The sequence below is a fragment of the Urocitellus parryii genome, chromosome 9 (genome assembly GCF_045843805.1).
Source record: "Urocitellus parryii isolate mUroPar1 chromosome 9, mUroPar1.hap1, whole genome shotgun sequence".
In the NCBI taxonomy this organism is placed as follows: Eukaryota; Metazoa; Chordata; class Mammalia; order Rodentia; family Sciuridae; genus Urocitellus; species Urocitellus parryii.
In genome coordinates this window covers 77077701-77103325 of record NC_135539.1, presented here as the reverse complement: position 1 = coordinate 77103325, position 25625 = coordinate 77077701, and the positions used below count along the sequence as shown (strand labels likewise).

The 25625-nt window shown below is 37.3% G+C and overlaps 1 protein-coding gene and 1 pseudogene across 2 annotated transcripts in view; one reads left to right on the top strand and one right to left on the bottom strand.

Moving 5' to 3' along the window:
* Positions 1-25331, bottom strand: part of Pitrm1 (pitrilysin metallopeptidase 1) — a 34562-nt gene extending 9231 nt beyond the window's left edge. The window contains exons 1-20 of one of the 2 annotated variants that reach the window (XM_026412985.2): positions 25229-25331; positions 22980-23082; positions 20766-20872; positions 20269-20420; positions 19304-19418; positions 19122-19218; positions 18103-18263; positions 14038-14164; positions 13671-13759; positions 12687-12815; positions 12009-12122; positions 11722-11818; positions 11028-11162; positions 9646-9784; positions 5102-5218; positions 3486-3618; positions 2071-2191; positions 1872-1948; positions 1451-1616; positions 1028-1128 (exon numbers count right to left, since the gene is read on the bottom strand). In XM_026412985.2, the coding sequence (XP_026268770.1) occupies positions 1028-1128; positions 1451-1616; positions 1872-1948; positions 2071-2191; positions 3486-3618; positions 5102-5218; positions 9646-9784; positions 11028-11162; positions 11722-11818; positions 12009-12122; positions 12687-12815; positions 13671-13759; positions 14038-14164; positions 18103-18263; positions 19122-19218; positions 19304-19418; positions 20269-20420; positions 20766-20872; positions 22980-23082; positions 25229-25284 (2336 nt within the window). In that variant the 5' untranslated portion in view covers positions 25285-25331. The remainder of the gene's footprint in view (positions 1-1027; positions 1129-1450; positions 1617-1871; positions 1949-2070; positions 2192-3485; positions 3619-5101; positions 5219-9645; positions 9785-11027; positions 11163-11721; positions 11819-12008; positions 12123-12686; positions 12816-13670; positions 13760-14037; positions 14165-18102; positions 18264-19121; positions 19219-19303; positions 19419-20268; positions 20421-20765; positions 20873-22979; positions 23083-25228) is intronic. The other variant, XM_026412994.2, reaches the window with a different exon arrangement.
* LOC144256889 (calmodulin-1 pseudogene) lies at positions 7717-8351 on the top strand (annotated as a pseudogene).
* Positions 25332-25625: the final 294 nt, after the last annotated feature.

Sequence of the window (25625 nt, the reverse complement as noted above, 5' to 3'; positions counted from 1 at the left end):
AGTAAAAAAATTATAAGATACCAAAAATCACCATGCTTCCAAAACATATTTTTATACAACTTTCAAAATTCTAAAAAATCACAAATACTAACATATAAAATTTCTTTGAACTCCACAGTGTGTTGGTAGAATATATTTTCCATTTTAACTAAATGGCTGGTAAAATTAAATTAATACAACATTTAGGCACTTAACTAATTGAATTGAGTATATTAGTTCTTTCGTTCCTTATGATAAACCTGCAAAGTAGGGTTTTATGGAGGAGGAGGCAGAAGACCCAACTAGTTAAGCCACCCAGGATGGCTGTGGTGTACACCTGAGCACTGGGCCAGAACGTGCAACAGCCCTGTCGAACACCTGACTGCCAGGCCTCACCTCCTGCCACCCACAGCATGACCTCAGAATCTGCTCACTGACTGTCAGGAACCACGGCGGAAAGGTGCCATGTCTGTGAAACCAGGGACTTGAACATTTTCACACCAGGGACCAGTTAGTACAAAGTCAGAGTCACTGTAATAAGATGCTGCAAATAAACTGCTAAGGATTTAAAAATTTAATTATGCTCAAACCTGAAGGCATAAGGCCAACTTTATGTGCATGAGTAAGCTGGCCATCTTGTAATTTTGTTTTTATAAGAAACTGCATTTTTATTCTGGTCTTGAGCAAATTAACCTTTATTCAGCTTCACAATCTCCTTATTTAAGGAACATTGTTTTTGGAAACAATATAACTTTAAATCTTTGCCTTAAATCTACTTTGCAGTTCTAGAATTAAATTAGCTTGCTTTCTTCTCCATCTCCCACAACTTTTATTGAACTTAAAACATAATTCTTTTCATTTCCATAGCAAATGATTTTAGCTCACTAGAATGTTAAGTCTAGAATCAATTCTATAACTTATACCTATACCAAATAATCTTTCTTCCTTGAAGATGAATTTATATAATATCAAGTGAAAAAATCTAAAAACCACACTCAATAAAATAGAATGAATAAGATCTTTCTTTAGAAACAATTCAGGAACCTACCTCATATTATCACAGTTTAAAACATGTTTCTTGATCCGTGGGAACTTTCTCAGGATTGGTTTGATGTCTGTCATTTCAGCAATTCTCTTCATCAACCTCACCTGAACCAAAAGAATCAAACACAAGAATGATCAAGACCACAGACAGAGCCCCAGTCTGAAAAGCAAAACCCTCAATATCAGAAGCCTATAGGAGACATGTGCCAATGTTGTGCTTGTGTGTGGTAATCACCAGCCGAGGTGGGGTGGTGTTAGAGTAGAGGTTGCACAAGGAGGAAAATGAGTTAAATAATTACTCCCCATGAGAATTGTAAATTATAAAGTTAGTGCTCTGACATAAGTAACTTATTACCAGAAAGCATCAGCAACTCTGGAAGAAGATGTGACTAAGCCAGAATAACAAGCATCCCTTCCCAAGTCCCACCTGATTCATGCCACTGAAGGTCTCTTGTAAGTCCCCTGCAGGCGTGAGGGTCCTGCTAGCTCTGAGGGTTGCATAGAAATGCCCGGAGTCTGGGATCCCATTGGAGAGCTCCTGAGCTGTCATCTTAACTAACACTTTGAAGTGTTCGTCTTCTTCAAAGGATGGACTATGGAGAAAGAAAACCAAAATAAATTCCTGAAGATCCATCTGTGCCCCCTTCAATATCATGAAAACCTTTATTATGTGTAAGTTTTCAGACTATTTCAACATCTTCAGGCATTTTTCTGGTCCATAGGAATGACAAGTAAAACCAGGCTAGGAAACCCAACAAGGACATGCTGAGTGAAGTCTACTCTTAGAACATTTCAGTGTTACTTTCTGATACATCTCAAGCATTAACATGTTTTGCAAATAAAGTTACTTGTTAAATATTTCACTCCACAGGTGCATCATGTCTGGAAGATTTCGATTCAGGCAGAAAGAGGAAAATAGCACACCCTATATCATGAAAGAAAAAAAAAAAAAACAAGTAAGAACTTATAACGTAATTTAAAAGGAAAAAAAATACACTTTAGAATCAAACCTTTGAGGACAGCTATGATCCTAAAGCGGAATGCTACCTGCTCGTATGTGTCCGGGTCAGACTCGTCAGGGAGCACGTGGGGAGACACAGTCATGTCTCCCGTCTTCAGCTCCAGTTGCTGAGCCAGTTCTCTGTAGTTGAGAGTGCCACAGCCCAGCCTGTCATGGCAAAGCAGTATTTCCTCCATTACCAAGGCAACTGCACTGCATCGCTTTTAAAATTGTGCATCTTGAATTACAAGTTTCTTGTACTAACTCACAACATGGCTTTCCAAACCTTTTATTATATGTCCGAGGTTATAGAGCCCAAATGCACTGTGGCATTAACACTCTCTAGACTGCTCATGTGCCTTCTCTCTAGAGTGGAAACCAGTTCCTCTTATTCAGGTTTCCAGGATCCAGGCCGCTACACACTCTGGCAGACAGTGGCTAGCACTGAAGATAAAAGTCTGAATTGCATGTGCTCTTCCAGGCCTAAGCTTGGAAATAGTTGATGAGTACTCTCTATTTGCTTCTAAAACATTCTGAAACATTTCATTTGTTCAAATATAGGTGGTCTTGAGGGGAGATATCCCCAAAATAAGTCTTTTTACTTTTAAAGAAAAACAGTATATCTCTTTGCATTGATGCTTCTAAAAGAATCATTCTCACCAATGCTCCTAAGGCAAGAAATAATCTGAGCCAAGAGGACAACTCTGAGGTATTATTTTAAAATGTTACAAGACAAGCAGTGGGAGCTCTTAGGAAGGCAGACACTTTCAAAAGGTGGAGGCCCTTTTTCACCTGATGCACAGTCAGGGTGTAGTGCCCACAGCCACACAGTGTTCCGTACATGCAAACATTTGTACCTCCACAAAGTACAGTCTGCTTCAATGATTATTCTTCCTGGAATAGCAAAGGAAGGCTACAGCTCTGTCTATTGCATATCCTGCCACCCTCAACCTCTGACATGCACAGAGAAAAAGAGCAAGCAGTGCATGTGTGCTCCTGAGTGTTTCCCAATCTATTCAGACACCTGCTTACAGAGGACAATGAAGTGACCTGCAAAGTCAGCTCAGCAGAGAAGCAACCACAGGAGCAGGCACACCATGCTCTTGCAAGTCAAACCTAGGCTTAGGTCCTGCACTGTACTGTTTATATTTCCTGACTAAACACAACTGTTCCTTTTTAAACTCTTAATAGATAAATAGCATTGATATGATCCATTTGCAAGTATTACCTAATTCTCCTAGATTTCATAAACTTTTAATGCTATATATTATAGTAAGAAAATGTAATTTCCACAAGAAAACAAATTCTAAAGTATACCATAACATTGTAAGCTTTGAATAATGAGTCACTGAAAGGTAGTTACTATTAAGACAATATAAACACACAGAACATACACATTTATAAAACACACAAAGATGTGTGAGTTACATAAATGTGTGCTTGTTGCAAGTCTGAGACTCACTTGGTAAGGACACTGCAAAAGAGGGGCACATAAGGCCTCAGCTCCTCGGGAAGTGTGTTCAAACTAGAGAAGGCTCTGAAGTACACCAGGCCATTTGTGGGCTGCGCACAGTACTGCACCGGGATCTCTCCAGCTAGAAAAACAAAGTGAGTAATCGTTTTTAACCAGTAAAATTTTAATCATATTTAATATTTAAGAAATAATGCTATGCTTTTCAAGAATGGAGGTCTAAAACTTAGTAACAAAAAAAAAAATACTATTCACTCATTCCAGTTTATATGAAGTTCCCTTTTGTACTTGCATTATGATAAAAAACAAAAACAAAACAGAAAAGATCTTTGATACTAAAGCAGACACTAATGTTTGAAGAAATCAGAATGGAAGAACAGCTGTGCTCATCTGATTATGTAACTATGCTAGTGCCCATTACTCACCTTTACTAAAACCCACCCTTCATTCATAGTGACTTGACTAAGTCATTCCAGCAACATCTGACCTGACTGTTTCACCGACTTTAAATGCTGCTCATCTTCCCACAAAGGTTGTATTGGCTCTTTAGCTGTGACTTTTTCTGCTGTACCCCCATGTATCCCCCAGTACATTCTGGGAGCACCTCCAAGTCTGGTGGTTAGGTGCTGTGGATTCCATTTTGTGTATTCCTACCTAGCACAACTCCTGAAACCAGAAGAGGGACTAAAGCCTTCACTGATGACTGACTGGTCTTTGCTAGTTCTTTTAATGAATACCTAATGAGGTTCACTGGTAAATAAAGACCATGGGAATTAAAGCATCAGTAGGACAAGAGCCCCACTCCCCAGAATAAAGGAACTTATGCCAACATGCACATGCATAAGCACACGTACAAATAAATCAGACATGGTAAACACGACAAATACTGTTAAAAAATTAGAGGCAAGTTTGAGTTGTTTTAAGAAAACATGTGCAGGTAGTCTAAACTCTTATCCCCAGAGGTACAAGTTAATGCATAATACTGGCATCCGATCAGTAAGCTCCAACCATGCCCACTGCTAAGTTCGACGTCCACACCTTCCAGGGTAATGTTATTCCAGAGACACGTGTCTCATAAGCTACCAACCAGAAGCCAAAGTAAAATTCAGTAACTCTGAGAACACAAAAGCAGTGACAGACCACAGAGCAAAACACTTGGATGAGACATGAGGCTACCAGCAGCCCTCAACTCTCCTTCCAGTCGATCCTACACTTCCTGCAGCATTTCTTCATCCCTCTCCTACACTGACAGCTCAGCTGAAGAGAGCTTGGCCAAGGACTCAAAAGGGTGCCTACATCCTTTAAAAACCACTTAATACCCACAGCATAACCCAAAGCCTTATAGGTTTCCAGAAGCAGCAAATTACAGGACCACTTCTAACCTACTCATAGGAAAAAAAAAAAAAAAACAGATTCCTACTGAGTAAACAAATCCACTGCCATTGAAGATAAAGAACAATTTACAAGACTTTTGAAGAGCAAGACAGTCACATGTTTTCTGGAAAACATCTAAAATGTGACCCTGCTTCTCTTATGAAAACTGATGTTTAACTTAATCAAGAAACTCATACACCCCAAACATGAGTGATATGAGTGTTGATCGAGACCTGACAAGGCAACGTCCAGGCTGGTGAAAGGCATGGAGGGCTCAATGTCTGAGACTTTCAGTGCTGGGAGACAGGAGGCATCTTGAGGTTTACTTTGTTGACTCCGTAATTCTAAACCTAAAAAGAAAAAGAAAAGGGAAAATGAAACACTCAGGACTATAATTAACAGATTTTACCCAACTGATCTCCTCTCTGCTTTTCATTATCTGACATTCAAAATTAGCAACCCCAGGCCAAGTGCTGAGTATGTGAATAACTATGGTGTGGAAGGTATCTGCCATTTCCAATCGAACATTTCACAGGCATTATATCTGTTTTGTAAGTGGTGTTTGTTCTAAATCTCATTCCTCAACTATTTTGAAAACAAAATTTAATTGGGAAGTGTGGTTTTTTTTTTTTTTTTTTTTGCTCAATAAGTTTAGTTTCCTCTCTAAAACTAAAAATTTTATACTGGATAGAATGAACTTATTTTATAACCACTTTTTGCTGAACTGAAAGTAGTAACTTTAATATTTGTGTTCTCTTTTTAAATTTTCACTTCTATTAGTAAAACGTTTATATAATCACATAAATTTCACAAATGACAGCAATATTTAAAAATACGCTCCCTACGCCTGATGATCCATGCATCTAATCAGAGGGAATTCTCTCCCTGAGGAATTACTCCACAGAACCACAGCATCCACGAGAAGAAAAAAATCTACAAAATCCAGAATTTTTTTCTGTCATACACATACACAAATGAATTTGTTCACAAACACGGTTTATAAGGGATAGCTGTGCTGAGCTAGTAGTTTAACTCAACATCACAATATAAAACACTCCTGCTGACTGCTGAGCTGACCTTCAAAGGAACAACACAGCTGCCCTTGTCCTCTGTGAGAGCATGGGATTACCTGACAGTCCACTCAGGCGTGGCACTTGGGAGCAGGTGAGCCGTCTCATGCACTAATTACAGGCTTCGCTGAGCCCAAAATAAAGTAAAAGTTGAATGTACACTCCACTCCCCGTTCCTCAGGCCTGTGGCCTGGAGCAGACAATCTCTGCTCCTTGAGTTGTCAGGAGCCCAGGTTCCCTGTGAGTTCAGTCCTTAAGACCTTCCCTCACCTGACCAAGTTGAGTTTCCCAATCTTATGCTACTCCATTTTTAACTCTGTGTTTGTGATATGAAAAAGCCTTCTCTTACCTCTTTCCTTACCAAGTCTCACCAATAGTCTAAGACCCACCTCCTCTAGAACATTCTGCAACTACTCTGACAACCCAATTGCTCCTTCTTTGAGTGTACTCAGTGTCAAAAACATTCAGTATTTTCTTTTTTCCCAGCCAATCAAAGCTCTGTGGCATAGTACTTAATACATTACAAAGAGACACTAAAATTTTTCAAGATTAAAGTTTTTAATAAATTTATTTCTCATTTACCTTTTTTCTATTAATGTTAATTTATGGATTAAACTTTAATTCACGGAACTGAAGTCCATACTTTAAGACTTACTGACCTGAAATAACTATTAAATGCACTACTAGCAGCACTGTGTCCTATTAAAAGGAACTTGGCAGTGAATTGGTAAGGTAAAAATATACTTTAGTAATATTAGCATCATTTACAATGTACTGGATAGACTGTAGTATACTAAACTTTCTTCAAACAAAGCAGACCTTAAAGGCTAGTCCATAAATGTGTTAGCAATTTAGGAAACATATATTCTGTTGCTTAAGCATGGACTTACCTTATGGACTTACTATGGCTTTAATTAAAAGTGAAAGCTCAGAACCTGTCAATCAGCATCATCAAACTGCTTAAAATAGATGTGTCTTAACAAGAACTCAAGTGTCAAGAAGAAAGGTTACGAGTTGTCATTAAGTTTTCCTTAATAGATTATATAAATGCAATCTTACCATAATCAAAATGGGATTATTTTCCAGAGACACTTATACCTCCTAATGAGCCAAATAATTGCTCCCATAATCCCAGCCAAAGCTGCTTTCTTTAATGTGTGTGGGGGAATGTGTGTGTATGTTGTAAAAATTTTAATAGGCTTTACTAAACAATTATTAATCTGCTCCATCTCTATAGCTCTGCCTTTCTAAGGGCATCATACAAATGGACTCTGAATGTGTATTCTTTTTTTTTTTGCATGTACGGGGGTGGGGGGTATACAAGAATCAAACTCAGGGAAATTTGACCACTGAGCCTCATCCCCAGCCCTATTTTGTATTTTATTTAGAGACAGGGTCTCACTGAGTTGCTTAGCACCTTGCTTTTGCTGAGGCTGGCTTTGAACTCACAATCCTCCTGCCTCAGCCTCCCGAGCTGCTAGGATTACAGGTACATGCTACCACGCCCAGCTTGCAATATGTATTCTCTTGTGCCCGATTTACTTCATTCACTTAGTGTAATGCTTATGAGATTCATCCATGTTGAGTTAGCCATAAAAAAGAACAAAATTATGATTGAGTCATATTTTTTAATATGAACATATATGTTGATGGAAATTTGTGATGTTTCAAGTTTTGAAATGTCTTCAGCCCTTTGTAGTTAATTCCTAGCACTAAGACTGCTGAACTTCAGCACTGTGAAGCACTGTAAAAAATTATAAAACTGTTGAATTAGTCCGAGTGGAGCGAGTGAGCCGAGTGGTTGTGTGGTTGTGTCTCGGAAACCGGTAGCGCTTGCAGCATGGCTGACCAACTGACTGAAGAGCAGATTGCAGAATTCAAAGAAGCTTTTTCACTATTTGACAAGGATGGTGATGGAACTATAACAACAAAGGAATTGGGAACTGTAATGAGGTCTCTTGGGCAGAATCCCACAGAAGCAGAGTTACAGGACATGATTAATGAAGTAGATGCTGATGGTAATGGCACAATTGACTTCCCTGAATTTCTGACAATGATGGCAAGAAAAATGAAAGACACAGACAGCGAAGAAGAAATTAGAGAAGCATTCCGTGTGTTTGATAAGGATGGCAATGGCTATATTAGTGCAGCAGAACTTTGCCATGTGATGACAAACCTTGGAGAGAAGTTAACAGATGAAGAGGTTGATGAAATGATCAGGGAAGCAGATATTGATGGTGATGGTCAAGTAAACTATGAAGAGTTTGTACAAATGATGACAGCAAAGTGAAGACATTGTACAGAATGTGTTAAATTTCTTGTACAAAATTGTTTATTTGCCTTTTCTTTGTTTGTAACTTATCTGTAAAAGGTTTCCCCCTACTGTCAAAAAAATATGCATGTATAGTAATTAGGACTTCATTCCTCCATGTTTTCTTCCCTTATCTGTCATTGTCCTGATACCTTATTTTAGAAAATTGATCAAGTAACATGTTGCATGTGGCTTACTCTGGATATATCTAAGCCCTTCTGCACATCCAAACTTTAGATGGAGTTGGTCAAATGAGGGAACATCTGGGTTATGCCTTTTTTAAAAGTAGTTTTCTTTAGGACTTGTCAGCATGTTGTTGTTGAAGTGTGGAGTTGTAACTCTGCGTGGACTATGGACAGTCAACAATATGTACTTAAAAGTTGCACTATTGCAAAACGGGTGTATTATCCAGGTACTCGTACACTATTTTTTTGTACTGCTGGTCTTGTACCAGAAACATTTTCTTTTATTGTTACTTGCTTTTTAAACTTTGTTTAGCCACTTAAAGAAAATCTGCTTATGGCACAATTTGCCTCAAATCCATTCCAAGTTGTATATTTGTTTTCCAATAAAAAAATTACAATTTACCCCCCAAAAAATTATAAAACTGTTTTCTTAAATGGCTGTACCATTTTGCTTTGCCAACAGAAATGTGCAAGAGTTTCACTTATTTCACATGCTGATTACACTTGATAATTGCAGCATTTAAAATTTTTACCTACTGTACCAGGTGTATAATGACAGAATTTGGGGATTGTACTTTGAATTTTCCTAATAAGCAAGCAGGTAGGGTGGAGGAGAGTGTTGGGCATACAGAGAGGAAGAGGAGGCCAAGTGGAAACCAAATGGAGGAGGGCCTTGAATAGAAGCTGATGAATGTCCGTGTGTGTCTTTATTAAATCACAAGAATTAGGAAGCCAGTGAAAAGTACAGCCTCTTCTGTGTCTTGACCAAGTCTAACCTACACACACCCTCATGGTGCCACATGGCTAGCACAGTCCTGTGTGCCCACACAGTGACCTGCCTCTCTGAACACATTACAGCTTATACCATCTATATTGTTCACTTGGCAATTAATTAAATAATGTGACAATAAGAAAAAATTTGTTGACATTTTACAGATTCTGGTAAACAGAAAGTACTTATAAAATCTGTAAAATAAATAAATTTCATAAAGCTACTTTCAATTATTCCTGCTTTTCCTGGTGAATCACATGAGTTTTCATGTAGGGTTGAATCTCAAAGTTGAGCCCAGTTCATCAGCAGGAATTCTGTAGGTGCCCAATGATTATTTGTTGGTTGAAATAATACTTGCCTTCAACTATTATCTAGCTAATAAACAGTTCACTAGATCTACATGAAGGAAAGGGAATTACCAAGCAACGAAATATCTGACCTTTTTCATAGATCTGTTGCTTGTCTTCCGGGGACAGAGAATCGACTTTTTGCTTCAGTTTTTCTGTTTCTATTTGTGTTTGTTTCTCATAATACTTGTCATCTGGCTTCATTGATAAAGTCAGTTTATGCTGATTATTCTGCAACAACCACAATAGCAAAAAAGTTAAAATGGAACTTTGTTAAAGCCTGACCTACTAAACCATGTCCTTGGTTCTGAAATTCACCTATTTTTTAAAACAATGATAATAAAATTTAACTCAAGTGTTGCTTTACAAATCAAAGTATGAACAATAAAATGTTCCTTTACAAATAAAATTCTTAAAACCAGACCTGTCAAGTAGTAATTATATAATAACATAAGCTGTTATTCTTTTTATAATTATTATTATAGTCATTTTGTCTTATCCACAACTGTAAAAATATTCAACATTTCCTTTACATTTTGGTTGTAAAAAGAAACTGTTTGAGGCTGGGGATATAGTTCAATTGGTAGAGTGCTTGCCTGGCATGCACAATTCTCTGGGTTCAATCTTGAGCACCATAAAAAAAATTGTTTGCACTCTTTAGTATTATAAGTCTTGGATGTCAGTTTAAATTTAAAAAATAACAGAATTCTAACAATTTCTGTTTAATATTGATTATCCTATTAACTTCTGAAAGGCTAGAACAAGTTTTGATTCAATACTTTGCAAATTATTAGGACATTAGATATTAATCTAATATAAAAAATGTTGGGTAACTGAGTTTCTCCAATTATTTTAATAATCTAAAAAATAAGTACAAAATGTTCATTTGTAATACTATTAAGAAAAGTAAGAGAATTATAGTATAATGAAAACCTATAACAAAGAGAAATTGCAGGTCAAATTATCAAATCATGTTCTATGTCTGAAACAATGGCACATATTAAAAGTTACCCTCCAAAACAGGCAACAGTCTGACCCACCAGTCATATCTTTTAAAAAGTTTAATGAGTACATAGAACAAGTAATAAAGCCAAGTATAAATGCCTAGAAATCCAGGAATGTAAGCAAACATCAAAAGAACTCAGTCATAAAAATAGAGTATTCAGTGTACTCAACTGTTCTTATAGTTTGTTTTACTCTTCCATTAACAAAACAGGAAAATGTACACATTTTGTTAATACATACATATATAAAAATGGACACAGATATTAGTATGAAAAAGATCAACTTGCATTAAAACCTGGAAAACAATGTTAGTGTAAGCATTTACATTTTTAACTAGAAATTAAGACATTATGACACCTACTCATTATTAGAAATTGACTTACATAAATATATACATTATGTTCCTAATGTTCCTTCTAATATTTTGAAATCCAACTTAAAAGTTAAATAAATTCTCCAATTTTCTTACCATAAAATATTGTTTCACTTTTTCTTGCAAAAATTTAGGATTTTCCTTAAGGCACTGCCTAAATTTAGTCAACTGATTTCCCAACTGCAAGAGTTCCACAGGGTCCCCGTCATGATTCCAGCAGGAAGCTACATACTAGAATGAAGAACTTTAAATTATACATAGCATACCACAAACATTGTACTGCCCCATAAACATGGTACTACTCAGTAAATGTGAAAGGCATGATATTTTATTAAAATCCTAGTTTCTATATTTAAAAATAATATAGATGATTGTTTACAACAAAAAAAATTAAGTCTTTAGTTCATCGAAAAGAAAAAAAACTCATTTTAAACTTGTTTTGTTCTAATAAAATTAAAAGCACAGGTTTAAATTACTTTTAAAAAATATAATTGTTACCAAGAGTTTGCTAGATATAATACACATTTAAAGTTATATGTAAATTTATTCCACATTAAAACATACAATATCAAGAAGCCAATTAAGTAAGTTAGTAAAAAGATAAAAATGTACTATAAAACTAAATTAAATTTATATCTGATTCCAAAATAGCCTAACTTTCAAGGTTCAAATGAAAAGCATTATCAGTATGAATCTGTTTTCAGGGCCATCAAGAACCACTAATCATATAAATAAAAAAGCAAAACCAAACCAAACCAAACCCAAAACCCAGATGGTTGAGAAATCATACCGATATCAGGGCACGTCCAAAACTGGTTGACTGATGCTTCATTTGAATTTCAATTTTATGAAGTAAAGCTTCAATTTGATCATCTTCAAATCCTTTCCTAAAGAAAAGAGATGGTGAAAAGAAATAAAAAGTTCAAGCATTACAGGGTAGCATCAACTACTAATACATGTTTTGTTCCACATAGAGAAGGCTAAAATATGGAGAAGCCACAGTCCTTACAGTAAGGAAGAGAACTCTTGAATGAAAGATGAAAGCAAATCATTACAACAGAAAGACCACACACTTACTCAACTACTTCGTCAAACGTGCTATCCACAAGGTCTCTGACCTTCTGAATATCTTTCTCTGCAATCCCTTGGAGGCCTACGCTGAAATATGCCTCCCTTGTGTTTCCGTTATATCTAGAAAACAGAAACAGGAAGTGTGTTAGAACCCACTTGCTCTCATCATTACCTCGCAACACACTTTAAAAATGAGAACTAACAACTTTCAACTCAGGTTCTATTAAAGAAAGCTCACGAAAGCCATGTTCTCAGATATTCACTTCTCAGATAACAATTGGCCAAAAGTACATTTAGGTCTTTTCAAATATTTATAAAAATCAGTATAGAATTTCTGACAAAATCCAGAAATGGAGAACTGCTGAGTTTTAGAAAAACTTTTTAAGATTTCCAAGACTTCTTCATGATATGACTTTTAAAACAGGCATCAGTATAATATTCTGAGAATTTGAAAATGCTATTTTTTCCCACTTTGGCCAAAGGTCTCTGGATCCATAACCTAATCCAGAGGTCCCTATTAGGAAGGGAGGATGTCCTGAGCATGGCGGGACACCGAGTAGCTCCTTGGCCTCTACCCACTAAACACAAACAGCATTCCCTCCGGTTACAACAACCAAAAATGTCCCTGACAGTGTTAAGTGTTTCAGGGTGGGGCAATGCAAAATTGCCAATAATAAAACTTACCCAACATCAGGAGAAAAGTCTGTGCCAAGTCCAGATTCAATTAAAGCTTTGTAAAAGGGGGAATTGGGCCCAGCAACCAAGAGTGAAGACAGAAGACTTAATGTGAAGGCTTCAAATGTGTCAGTAATACTTTGTGGGAAAAAAAGGATGGGGGTAGGTAAAAGGAAAATCTTTAGCAATTATGAACGTTTCTTAAGTCATTTAAAAATACTACTAAAATAACACTTTTATGTCCAAACAAACTGAAGTTATTCTAGAAATTCTTGTGTTTCACATTTGTTTTAATCATTATATGAACAAAAGGGAAAATTTTTTAAATATATCAGGCTGCTTTTTTTTTTTAACTCCAAACCCCATACTCTAAATATGTATTGAATGCTCATCACATGACAGTTTGCCAAGTACTTTCATATACATTATTTCAATTTCAGGTACAACATCACAGCAACACAATAAATGACTGGTGAGAAGGCACAAAGAGTCCCCACTGTGCAGCTGCTATACTACATGGAGGGACAGGTGAGACTGAGCCGGTGTCCTCCTTGTCCTCAATACTCGAGGCACCAGTTCTCGCCTGGTCTCCACAGTCTTTAGAATTACAAGGTTTTGTATGTGGTATATTTTTCCATGGCAAGTTATCATAGTATTCTCACAATCAAAGGGACCTTTGACCATACAAATATAAACAATTGTTAGAAATTCTAAGGCAGTTTTTCCTCTGGAGGATTACAGCTTTAAAATAGAAGGAAGTAAATCACTTTTTTGCTGGACAGCTAACAAAACGGTTTTCCCATGAAATTAAACCACATAACCACTTTCAATGTTATTAAAAATGTTCTTGACATTTTGTTCTCATTCTTAAAACCTGCTTGACTCTTGAATCCCAGCTTGATTTATAATTGACTTTCAAATTCTCCTCCTAATGTTCTCAGCTAGGTATTTTCCTGTTTTCAGCTAGTAAAATTTTTGGCAATGTATACTTACTCTGGCAAGAGGAAGCTAACGCTGACCATTGTTTGTTTAGAGGTGTTTGCAGCAAGCGAATGTGGGCCACATGTTATCTGGAATTCCCTCTGCAAAATGATGTGATGTATTGGGTTAGTGGGAAGAGAATCTGAATGGGGGTAACTTAAACAGGTTCTGTGTGGATATATAAAATGCTCTAAGGTAAGCTTTTCACTAAGTTTCTTTCTAAACAAATAACAATTTCCTAGTCTTAAAAAGCTCTTATGCATATTGTAATGACTACTGCATTTTAGAATATAACTATTAGTACATAGTTCATCCTCATTTCAATGTAAAAATTAATAGGTAAGATAAAACAGTAACAAAAACTGCATGGGGCACTTACTGGCTTATCCCAGTGCTTCTGAGCTGGAACTGCAGTATTTGGTTCAATTTTCTGAAATTTACTCAGTGCTTCTTCATGAATTTGTCTCAGATGCTGTTCTAATTGAAAATTACCATAAGTGAAGAACCTAAAATTTTGAGGGAATATGTTGGTCTGTTTTAGTTTAAATGATTATAAATCAACAATGGTGTACAGAATAGAAGACATGGAGACAAATCACATAAATACAGTTATCTCATACTAGACAAAAGCGCCAAAAACATACATTGGCAAAAAAAAAAAAAATGGCCTCTTCAATAAATGGTGCTGGGAAAACTGGAAATCTATATGTAGCAAAAATGAAATTAAACCTCTACCTTACCATGCACAAAACTCAACTCAAGAGTGGACCAAGGTCCTAGGAATTAGAACACAGACCCTGCACCTATTAGAAGAAAAAGAAGGTCCAAATCTTAATCATGTTGGAATAGGTCCTGACTTCCTTAACACACTCCTAAAGTATACGAAATAATATCAAGAATCAACAAATGGGATGAATTCAAACTAAAAAGCTTCTTCTCAGCAAAGAAAATAATCAATAATGTGAAGAGAGAGCCCAAAGAGTGGGAGAACATCTTTACTACATGCACATCAGACAGAAGCACATCCCAGGTATATAAAGAACTCAAAAAACTTAACACCCAAAAAATAATAAATGGGCTAAGGAATTGAACAGACAGTTCTCAGAAGAAGATATATTATCAATCACCAAATTATGAATAAATGTTCAACTTCTCTAGTAATTAGAGAAATGCAAATCAACACTACTCTTGATTTCATCTCATTTCAGTTAGAATGGCAATTATCAAGAATACAAGCAATAATAAGTATTGGTGAGGATGTGGGGAAAAAGATACACTCATACATTGCTGGTGGCACTGCAAATTAGTGCAACCACTCTGGAAAGCAGTATGGAGATTCCTTAGGAAACTTGGAATAAAACCATAATTTGACCCAGCTATCCCACTCTTCGGTCTACACCCAAAGGACTTAAAATCAGCATACTATAGTGAAACAGCCACATCAATGTTCACAGCATCTCAATTCACAATAGCTAAACTGTGGAACCAACCTGCCCTTCAATAGATGAATGGATAATGAAAACTGTGGTATATATACACAATGGAATATTATTCAGCAATAAAAGAGAATAAAATTATGGCATTTGCAGATAAATGGACGGAGCTAGAGAATATCATGCTAAGTGAAGTAAGCCAATCCCCAAAAACCTACCGTTGAATGTTCTCTCTGATAAGTGGATGCTGATCCATGGTGGGTAGGGGGAGTATGGAGGAACTTTGGGCGAAGGGAAGGGTAGGGAAAGAAGGGGCATGGGGGCAGGAAAGATGGTGGGAATGAGATGAACATCATTACCCCACGTAAATGTATGACTGCACGTATGGTGTGGCTTATTGTGTATGACCACAGAAATGAAAAGTTGTGTTCCATTTGTATACAATGAATCGAAATACATTCTGCTATCATGTATAACTAATTAGAATTAAAAAAATCAGCAGTGATTTTTTTTTGCATGAAACAGAGAATACACAGTATTACAGCAGCTAACAACCCTCTCCATGTTTAAGTAAACTTTGCAAACGAACGTATATTGTTTTGCTTAGTTTAAATGCAAACACTGATAGACTCTTTTGCCTTTTTGATAGGTGGCTCAAACAAAACAAAAACCATAAAAAAGGGCTTAATTAAATGCTAATGCAGCAAAAAATAATTTTTTATATTAAATCTAGTATAAAGAAATTACAAAAACCAAATGAGTTACTTGTTAAATATTTTACCACCCTAGCTACAGTACTACAATAATTGATTTAATATTGATAAAAACAAATAATTTCATAAAATTCAATTTTAGGCTGCAAATTTCAGATTATAGATATAAACCAGAGAAGGCTAATAATGCCAGAGTTGATCGTTTTCTTTACTATAAAGCTGTCTGAGCTACGGTTAAGATTTGGGGATTAGCCTAAAGACTCCTTAAAAACTTTTATGCTCAAGGGTTCAGAAATAAATTGTACAGACAAGGACTTGGATAATCCATTAGCAATCGACATCCCTAGAGACACTGATCTCTCAACACCTTTTTCCATTCAGTCATAGAATCCAGTGGATAAAGGACTAGTGGAAGATTCAGAGCACAAGCGCCTGGATGTGCATGGGGATGCTCAATGAAAGCTAAGGAAGTGTCAGAAAGAAACTAGCAAGGCTCACAGCTGGGACATTCTGAACATGAAAATATATAGGTTTCATCTGATCACACAGTCTCAAAAAAAAATATATATATATATATATTATATACACACTTAAATACTTTCATAAGATCATAGTGTTATTTAAAAAACAGAGCAAAACAAAGATGGCTGAAGGGCAGGAAAGAGAGGAAATAAGCTTCTTTCAATATAATTAGAGATAGCTTCTGCAACCATCTGTCCCACTAAAGTTGGAAAAAAAGCAGTTCTCTCAACCCACCAGACCATATTTCGAGGTAATGCAAGAGTCCCAACTGATAAGGAAGAGCTCTTCTTTGTGTAAGTTCAGCTAATAGACGTAGAAGTAATTACAAAATGGAAAGACTCGGCAAACTCTATTAAATAAAGTAGTTGATTCACGCAATAGTTATCAATAAGGTGAAAAGGAACTGCGGCAATTTTCGGGAGTATCAGAACCTCCACCTGCCAGATGGCCTGTGATTGTGTGGAGAGAAGCAGACTCTCACTGCATACAGGCTGGGTATCACCCTTCTACAGGCTGATTTCAGCAGGCCTGTGGAGCATCAACAGGCATCAGAGTGTCTGACAGGAATGCAGCAAGTGACATGAGCATCAGCCTGAAAAACTCCCTGTAAAAAGGTTTCACCTGCCTCTAACCAAGTCCTGAAATCCAAGTTTCAGTTCTTGAAAAATCAACAAACACCACGAAGAAGCAGTGGAACAACTCAGAAAGTAGAAAAAGTCTAGAGGAAGCCAGGCCTGATCTCCCATTGTCCTCCTTGAGAAGGTATCCAGGACATGCTGAATAACAAAATGCCACGTGTGGGCCTCATTTGGACTGAAAACACATTTTTGGGGATATGGAGAGTTTAAATATGGAATAAGAAATACATGGCTTAAAGAAAGGATGCTTTGTTTTGTTAAGTATAAAAATGTTATGCAAGAAAACATTCTTGTGTTTTTGGGTCACAAACTATTTAGAGGTGGACAATTGTGATGTCTATAATTTAATTTAAAAAACTTAAAAATTATCTGTATAATAAGTGTATGGGGATTCTACTTTTATATATGCTTAAAACTTTTCATAACTAAAATTTTATTTTATTTTTTTACAGAACAACCTTGTAAGTATGATATTACGCTAATATTTATTTGTAAATAGAATTGTTAGTGATACATTAAACCAGCAACAATTACTACATCTGCCCCTTTAATGTGCCAAGGGAAAGCTTCAGCTTTTGAGGTACTGTGAAAATTAGCCCTACAAAGTGGATGCCATCACAACCATTCCCATTTTACAAGTATTGAAGCTGTTACAGAGGCAAAGGAGGCGCACTGAAACTCTCCATCAAGGTGACTTCATAGGCTGCTTGGAATAACCATGTTGTGCCAAGCAAGGACCATTATCACCACAGATGTTCAGAATGAACATCAAAATAAGTTAGGCAGGAAACTTAAACAAATCACCTTCCCAAGCCTTACCTAGTTCTTAAGCGAACATTTCTTTGCTAAATGTGAGGGGAGCCATGTCATTTAGTGGAAGACAAACAAATCAATTCTTAATTTACCATTAATCCTTTAAAACACCATGTTAAAGAGTGCTAAAAACAAGTTTGTGAGTTGAAAATGATATTCAGATACAGCAAGGGCTCAAGAATAATCATCTGCTTGAAACAGAGCCCTCCAAAATAAATAAAGAAATAAGTTGAAATCATGAGGCTTCTGTTGGTTTAAAAAATAAATAAATAAATAAAATAAACAAAACTATGAAAAATGAATAAAAAATAAAACAAAATATTACCTGGCATTACTTGGGTGGTAGTGAGTAGCATGAAACTGTTTAAGCTGTTCCCACGTGAGTTCTGGGATGCACAGTGGATCACCTCCGGAGATGACTGAGTAAGTGTGGTCAGGAAGAATTTTGTTCTGAAGGTGCTGGGAGAATATCCTCTCATTATCTGTCTTGAAATTTAAAAAAATAATAATTCATATGCAAAATACAGTCATGTACTGCATAACCACATTTCTGTTAATGAAGTGCAATGGTGTCCCATAATATTTCAATATGGCCTAGATGAGTAGTAGGCTGTGCCACCTGGGTTTGTGGGCACATACTCCAACATTCACAAAACAACAAAATCACTTACTAACACTTTTCTCTGCACTAAGTGATATATGACTAGAAAACACACTATTATGTTCAATGCAGCAAATTAATCATACTCTGGACCATATCCCTATATCACATGGCAAATAAAACTGTTTTAAAGGTAATCAATGACATCCGTGCAGTTATGATTTAATGTTACATTTAATTGACTATAATCTGTGCACTGGATCCAACAACTGGCTCTCTGGGAAGAGAAGAGCAACTGGCTTTTCAATATGCTCTGAGGGAAAGACTGAACCACTAACGTCAAGAGAACGGCTGTGTAGGATCCTTTGTCCACTAGCCATAAGGACATGAGGACAAGAAGGTGTCTTGGAAGACATGACACCAAGTGGGGCATGAAAGGATACATTTGCCAGATGAAAGAGGCCACAAGAACCAAGAAGTGACATGGAGCACACAAGCCACACCATGCTCTTCAGAGACTAGGACAGACAGGGCGTATCTTCTAAGCCAATAGGACACACGATGATGCCCGGCCCTTTATCCAAGGGTCATTTCTGGCCACAGCGCTGACCCAGCTAATACAATGCTATTATTTAAGATGAGAATGTGAGACAACTAAATGTTAACTACCTTCAAGCATTTCTATATTTCAAAATGTTATACAGGTAAGATGATTTTAACTCGATAAAAGAAAAAATACTTACAAATGCTCCCTTCATTTCATTAAAGACAACTCCTTTGAAGATCAAAGGCGTCTGGGGATCACTTGGATCCTCATGTTCTAGTCGCCATCCTTCCTGCCTAAGTCATAAATAAATAAATAAATAAATAAGATAGTGATTCTAATGCTAAAATCTAAGTTAACCATCAGTTAATCAGTACATACCAGAAATCCAGTTCCCGCAAGCATGGAAAAAAGGTTGCATCCAAATATACTGAGAGGAGATTCTGAAAATCCTTGTGATTTTGTGTGGAAAACGGATACTGCGTAAAATCACTAGCTGGGTACAAATAAAAAGTAAAATTTTTTTTTAAACTTTTTTTCTTTCATGTTAATTTCCTTTTTAATTTCCTCATTTTTATTGGTGCATCATGGCCGTACATATTGATGGATTTATTGTTACATATTCACACATGGGCACAACATAACAATATGATTTGGCAATGAAAAATAAGATTTTAAAATACAAGAAATTTCTGCAGAAGTTGTTTTCAAGCCTCACCTCACCATAACAGTGAGTGTGAACTGTCAGAGGAACAGAAGCCAGAAAACCCAAGCTCTGGATCCACGCTTCACTTCCATCCTTGGCTGTCACTCCAACTTGCTGAGACCCACCTGATTCAAGGTTTTCCCTTAATAGACATGAGTACTAATTTTCAGTGGAGTTTTATGTAGTTCAAGTTCCTTTAGAGAGATTTTCATATTCCTGGAAAGGCAGTCTTAATTCTGCGTAGGCATTGCTTTAATTTACACTTTAATCTCACTCCTTCCTAGAATACTTGGAGCATACCAACCTATTCACATTCTTGAGTAAACTCAAACAACACTAACACTAACCATAATGCTACAGGCACCTAATATAGCCATATTCCCTGAAAAAAACTACTATGAACTTTTTCAGAAAATGCTCAGGTATCTTTCTTCTAAAGCTCCAGTTTTATAATCTAACCATGATGTGGCTACCCTAAAGAAATAAATTTCTAACATCTTTCCACTAGATTAGAGATCAGTGATTTATTCTAAAATATTTATTAATGGCCAACAACTCTCTTTACTCCTAGACACTAACTGAATGTCAGAGTTTGCATCTGGCAAACCCAATAGTGATTATGGTTCAGGATTAGTCTTACCTGTGAAGGCGTTCATGAAAGTGGATAATGACCTGTTCAACATTTTGAAGAAAGGATCTCTACATGGATATTTCTGAGAGCCACACAGGACTGTATGCTCGAGAACATGTGGAACACCAGTACTGTCCATTGGGGTAGTACGAAATTGCACACTAAGAAAAAAAAGAAAAAACAAATCAAATCGGGAAAGGTTAAGCTTAATACTGTCCAATAGAAATCCTAAACATGGGATTACCTCCAATTATTAAAAAGAATCATTCTAATATCACAGTCTTTCAGCATTATCATTTCTGATAATGTTGAAATCACTGAGTCAGACTGTAAAATTTTAATGTATTTCTGAGATAAGGATAGAAATTCATGAAATCTTTTCCTTATGTTTTCAGGTCTTTCTGTCAATAAAAGTAAAATATCCATGTGATATAATTTTAAATTACTTAATGTACAGTAGATGCTTTAAAGAGAAAGAATACATTGGGGTACAGTGCATCACACACCTGAACACATTATTTGTGTCTTCTCTTGCCAGGTGCAAATATCTGGCTCCTGTGTTGTCATGGCTGAGCTTCACTGCAGTTAGAAAGAGTTCAGGAATAGATGTTACCTGAGGTAAGAAGAGGCAACATGAGTGGAAAACATGGGAGAAATGGTTATCTTCAACACATGGACCAAACAGGCTGCTCTGTTTTAAATTAGACAGTGCCAGGAAGCCAGCACTTGAAAGCTGGAAGGCACAGGCCATCTTGTCCAAATCCCTGATCCTGCAAACAAGAAAATTAAGACCTGAAGAAAGGCTGATGTTTCTGTTTTCCTTAAGCACTTACCTTTTTAAGTTAAGCATTTGCTTAAGCATTTTCTAAAATGTCATATGTAACCTATGAGGGAGATTTTCTCATCCCCTTTTGTAGATGAAAAACCCACGGCTCAGAGTGATGAAAAAGCGGCTCAGGCCACATAGCCAGGATTCCGTGGTGTCTCTGCTCTTCCCCATTATTCTATGTCATATCTAAATACCAGTGGCTCAATCTTCGCATGTTTGCTGTGCGTCTCTGGCTTTTGCACATATGTTTCATTTAATGCTAAACACTGTCCTACAGGGAAGGAAAATGTAGAAATGGCCCTTAGCGTGTGAAAGTGGAAGGATTCTCCTAGAAATAAACTTTGCTTGATCTAGTTTAGGATGGGTTCTCTGAGGTAAGCAGGGGTTATTACCAGCTGCTGATCCCTCCTGGGAGGATTATCATGCACATAAACATAAGCAGGACCTTTAACCAGGACCTCCTGATAAGGACCAGGAGGGTATAAATACCCTCAATAAAAATGAATGAAACCTCACTCCACAGGGAAGGGGGATAGCAAAAGAGCTGGCAATCATCTCTTATTTTAGGTAAGCCTCCACCTACATGTCCAGAGTTCTTGATCTTAAAGTATCCTGTCTTTCAACTATGCCAGCCCTCTTTCCTTTAATCAAACGCCGTATTGTTGTGATAGCCACACCATTTACCATCCCCTTTTTTCAGTGCCCAACAAAGTTACCTGTCCATTATTAAAAAGGACGTTACTGACAGAACTGCAATCAGAAATGGAATCTGATGAGGAGCCCTGTCACATCACGACACACATAAACTAGTCTGCTGATTCCTGCATAATTTACAGATGATAAGTTACTACATAACTTAACATAAGTTACTACTTATGTTCTCAAGTTTATATACTTTAACATAGGTGATTAATATACTCAAGATCAGTAGACATGGTGAGTTAAGTTAATAACAGCTTTCAGGGTAACTATTACTCAAATAGGAATTGTGGTTTATCGTAAAGTAAGTTTTTTTTTTTTTTAATTAATAAAGGACTCTACCATTCTGAATAAGATCTTTTTTAATGGTAACTTGTACTATAAATCCAAACTTCTTTCCATGGCCTTCAAGGGACTTAATACACTGACCCTGTTTTCATGGCTTATCATTCCTAGACTTGCCTGAAACTCCCCTGTGTCACTGGCCTGCCCAGAGTTAGAGGCTTTCTTTCTTAAATATCACCCTCATCACAAGCTTTTCCCTCTCCTGCCATCAACTTTCCTTCTCCCCTGGCTCATGGCACCTCTGCACACTGCTCATCAAGCCATGCCTTGTCTTACAAGCTGTTTTTATTTTTATTTTATAACACAGCACAAAGCCAACCACCAAATATTTAAATATATACTTTTCAACTTACATTAAATTAAAAAAATCAATACAAAAGGTTTAAACAACAAAAACCAAAAATCAACAAAATCTATTTTAAGATACATTGAGTAAATACTGATCTACAATCTCTTCTCTAAAATTTTGAGACCCAGATGGCTCAGAAAACAAGTTTAAATGCAAGTTTAGAGGAATCTATTTGATGCAAAAACTTGACTGGACAGATATAGGAAACTGAGTTTTTATTGATCACACTCCAAGTGAAGCACCAGATTTGGCTACAGGAACATTAGTGTTTGATTAAGAAACTACTAAGAATGTCACTTTCTAAAATCTGAAAAGGTGTCAGGCTTGAAAGGACACAAGTAAAGGACTGGGACCATTTCATTTGCACAGTTGGTCTTCAGGGTCTGGGAACATAAGAATAAGATCTGCAGTCTTGGCTCTGAAGAATCTCAAATGCCAGCAGAAGTTGTGTACATGATCTGCCTCACTTTAGAAAGAGCAAATGAACACGGACTGTACCTGGTTTACGGTGAAGCCGTGGATCTTTTCTCCCACCTTATACTGCAGAGCTCTCTCACAAGCTGGGTTACTCATCCCCCTCCATACTCTGTGCTGTGTACTGCTGCATTGAAACATCATCAAAGTCAGGAAAACAACTTAGGAAAATTATTTGGTTAACATAATTCAGCAACATGTTGAACATACTGCTATGTGATAAAGATGATTAACTAAAGAAAAATTACATTTCACATCTCCAAAATCTTGAACATGTCAGTAAATTAATTTCTAGTACAGTTCTTTACATTGTTACCTTATATCTCAATTCAGATAAACTTTATAATATCAATTATCAATGAAATGTTGAAAACTTTATTTTTACATGTTAACAAATAACTACAATATACAAGTTTTCCTTAACTGAATATAAACAATTCTTGTGTTGAAATGGCTTCTTTCCATGACAGAATTCTCAGAGGCCTTCACAGTAAAGTAATAACTCAAACTACAATAAAATCCCATTACATATTTACCAAGTTGGTGAAAACTTAAAAGCTTAATATTACCATGAACCCTCATACACTGAGACTAGGGGTGTAAACTGGAATGATTTTGGAAACCTTGTGGTGTCACTGTATTTAGAAAAATTGGAGTTCAACAAGTCCTTCACCTCTTTCTATAGCCTTGAAAACTTGTGCTTAAACACAGCACACACACACATACAGAATGGTGGCACTAATCCTAACAATCCCAATCTCAACCAACTCAGACATCCATCAACAGAGAATGGATAAAAGCTGTGGATTATTCATTCAATAAAATATAGCAATAAAAATAAAAGGACTGCAACAAGATGTGGGTCACATAATGTTAAACAAAAAAAATACAAGATTAAAACAACCGGTATTATTCTATGCAGGTATTATTCAAACAGGTAACACTATTGTAGAAATGTATTCATCTGGAAAAAATATAAAGAAGCAGCAAGGAAATAATTATAATTCAGGAGAATTATTACATGGAAAGGAAGTAGAGGGTTATAATCAGGGTAAAAATCAAGCGTAGTAAAGGTGACACAACTTTTTTTTTTAATAATTATTCTCTCAAATAGTATTACATGTTTTATAAGATAGTCTACATTAACACCATACTCAGAGATATTTGTTTTAAAGGTTATATACACAGAAAAGGAAATTGCCAACTAGTCATTGGCAATATTAGGGAGATACAATAAAACAAACTCACATTTCCTTATTAATTTAGTAAATTCCAGATTATGAGTTAGAGAAGAATTTTAATAAATTATTTCCAATCAAAAGCACAATTTGTTTGAAAACCCGGAGAGGCCAAAAGAAGGCTGTTCCCCCTTTATACTTCCTGGTAACCTACTACATACATTGTTAATCTACCACCTACAAGAATCAAGTTCCTGTTGCCAAATTTAAACAGTCCATAGAGGCCTCCCAACCATTGATACCCCCATGTTTCCCTACCTGAGCCAAAAGTACCTAGACTGCACTATAAATTAGATTTTATGGATTAGTGTGAAAGTTAAACACTTTTTAAATCATCTTTATTTTTCTGTAAATCGAGTCATTAAAAAAAAAGGTCAATTCCAGGCTACAATTTTATATAGCAGCTTAAAGTATAGGCCTTTAAAGTACTCTGCCTCATAACAAAAATTAAATGGGAGTGAATCTATTAATGAGAACCATAAACTGCCAGTTACTTTTTTTACACAAGATCTACATCAATGACCAACTCCACTTCAAAAAGTCCTGACAACTCACACACAGGGCCACCCACTCTGGGATCACCTGAGGTCAGGGAAGGTAAGGTGGGTCAGATGATTCCCAGGGCCTGGTTCCCCCTTAGACCATAGACTTCCCGGATGCATCACCCCAGTCCTGGTAGCTGGGACCAAAACTCCTGGGAGGAAACGCTCTGTCATTCCCAGAAGCTAAAAAAATTTCTTGGCAGTCCCGTAGGGGCACTCGCTCTGGACTTGGGGTATCTGGGTTTGGGACCCTACAGGAGGCGTTTCGGAGTTCGGGAACTCTAGACAAGAAGTGTCGATGCAGGAGCCCAGACAAGAGGCTGCAGGTGCAGGAGCCTGCAGAACCAGGAGCTGTCACCCCAGGCTCTCGGATGGCAGAGACTCTGATGTCTCCCGCGCACGCGCCACCGCCCCCTTCTCTGGTCCCAGTGTCCCCACCGCCCTGCGAGTTTCCTCCCCGGACCCAGCGTCCCCACCACTCCAGGGGTCTCACCAGCCCCTCAGCCGCTGCAGCGCTTCTCGCAAGCGCCGACCGCCGCAGCGCCACATGGCGTGTGACTAGCAGCGGGACAGCGGATTCACTGCTCTTAACCCGACGCACGGCGCGGCGGGGCGTGACTGCCGCAACTCTCATTGGTCGGCGCGTACGGCAACGTACTCTCCGATAGGCTAAGGAGGAAAAGGGCGGGCCCCCTGCTGCGGGACCAGCCTTAAGGGCGGGGCGTGGGGCGGGTCCTAGAGGGGGCTGAGCCGTCGCCCCTCCCGAGTGGGGTGTGGTTGCGGGCGTGGCTATAACAGATGCTGCTGGGCGGGGCTCCGACGAAGCTGGGCGCAGGGCAGCGAGGTGTGGTGAAGGACTCGGAGCCAGCGGGTGAGGGGCTCCGCGGCCT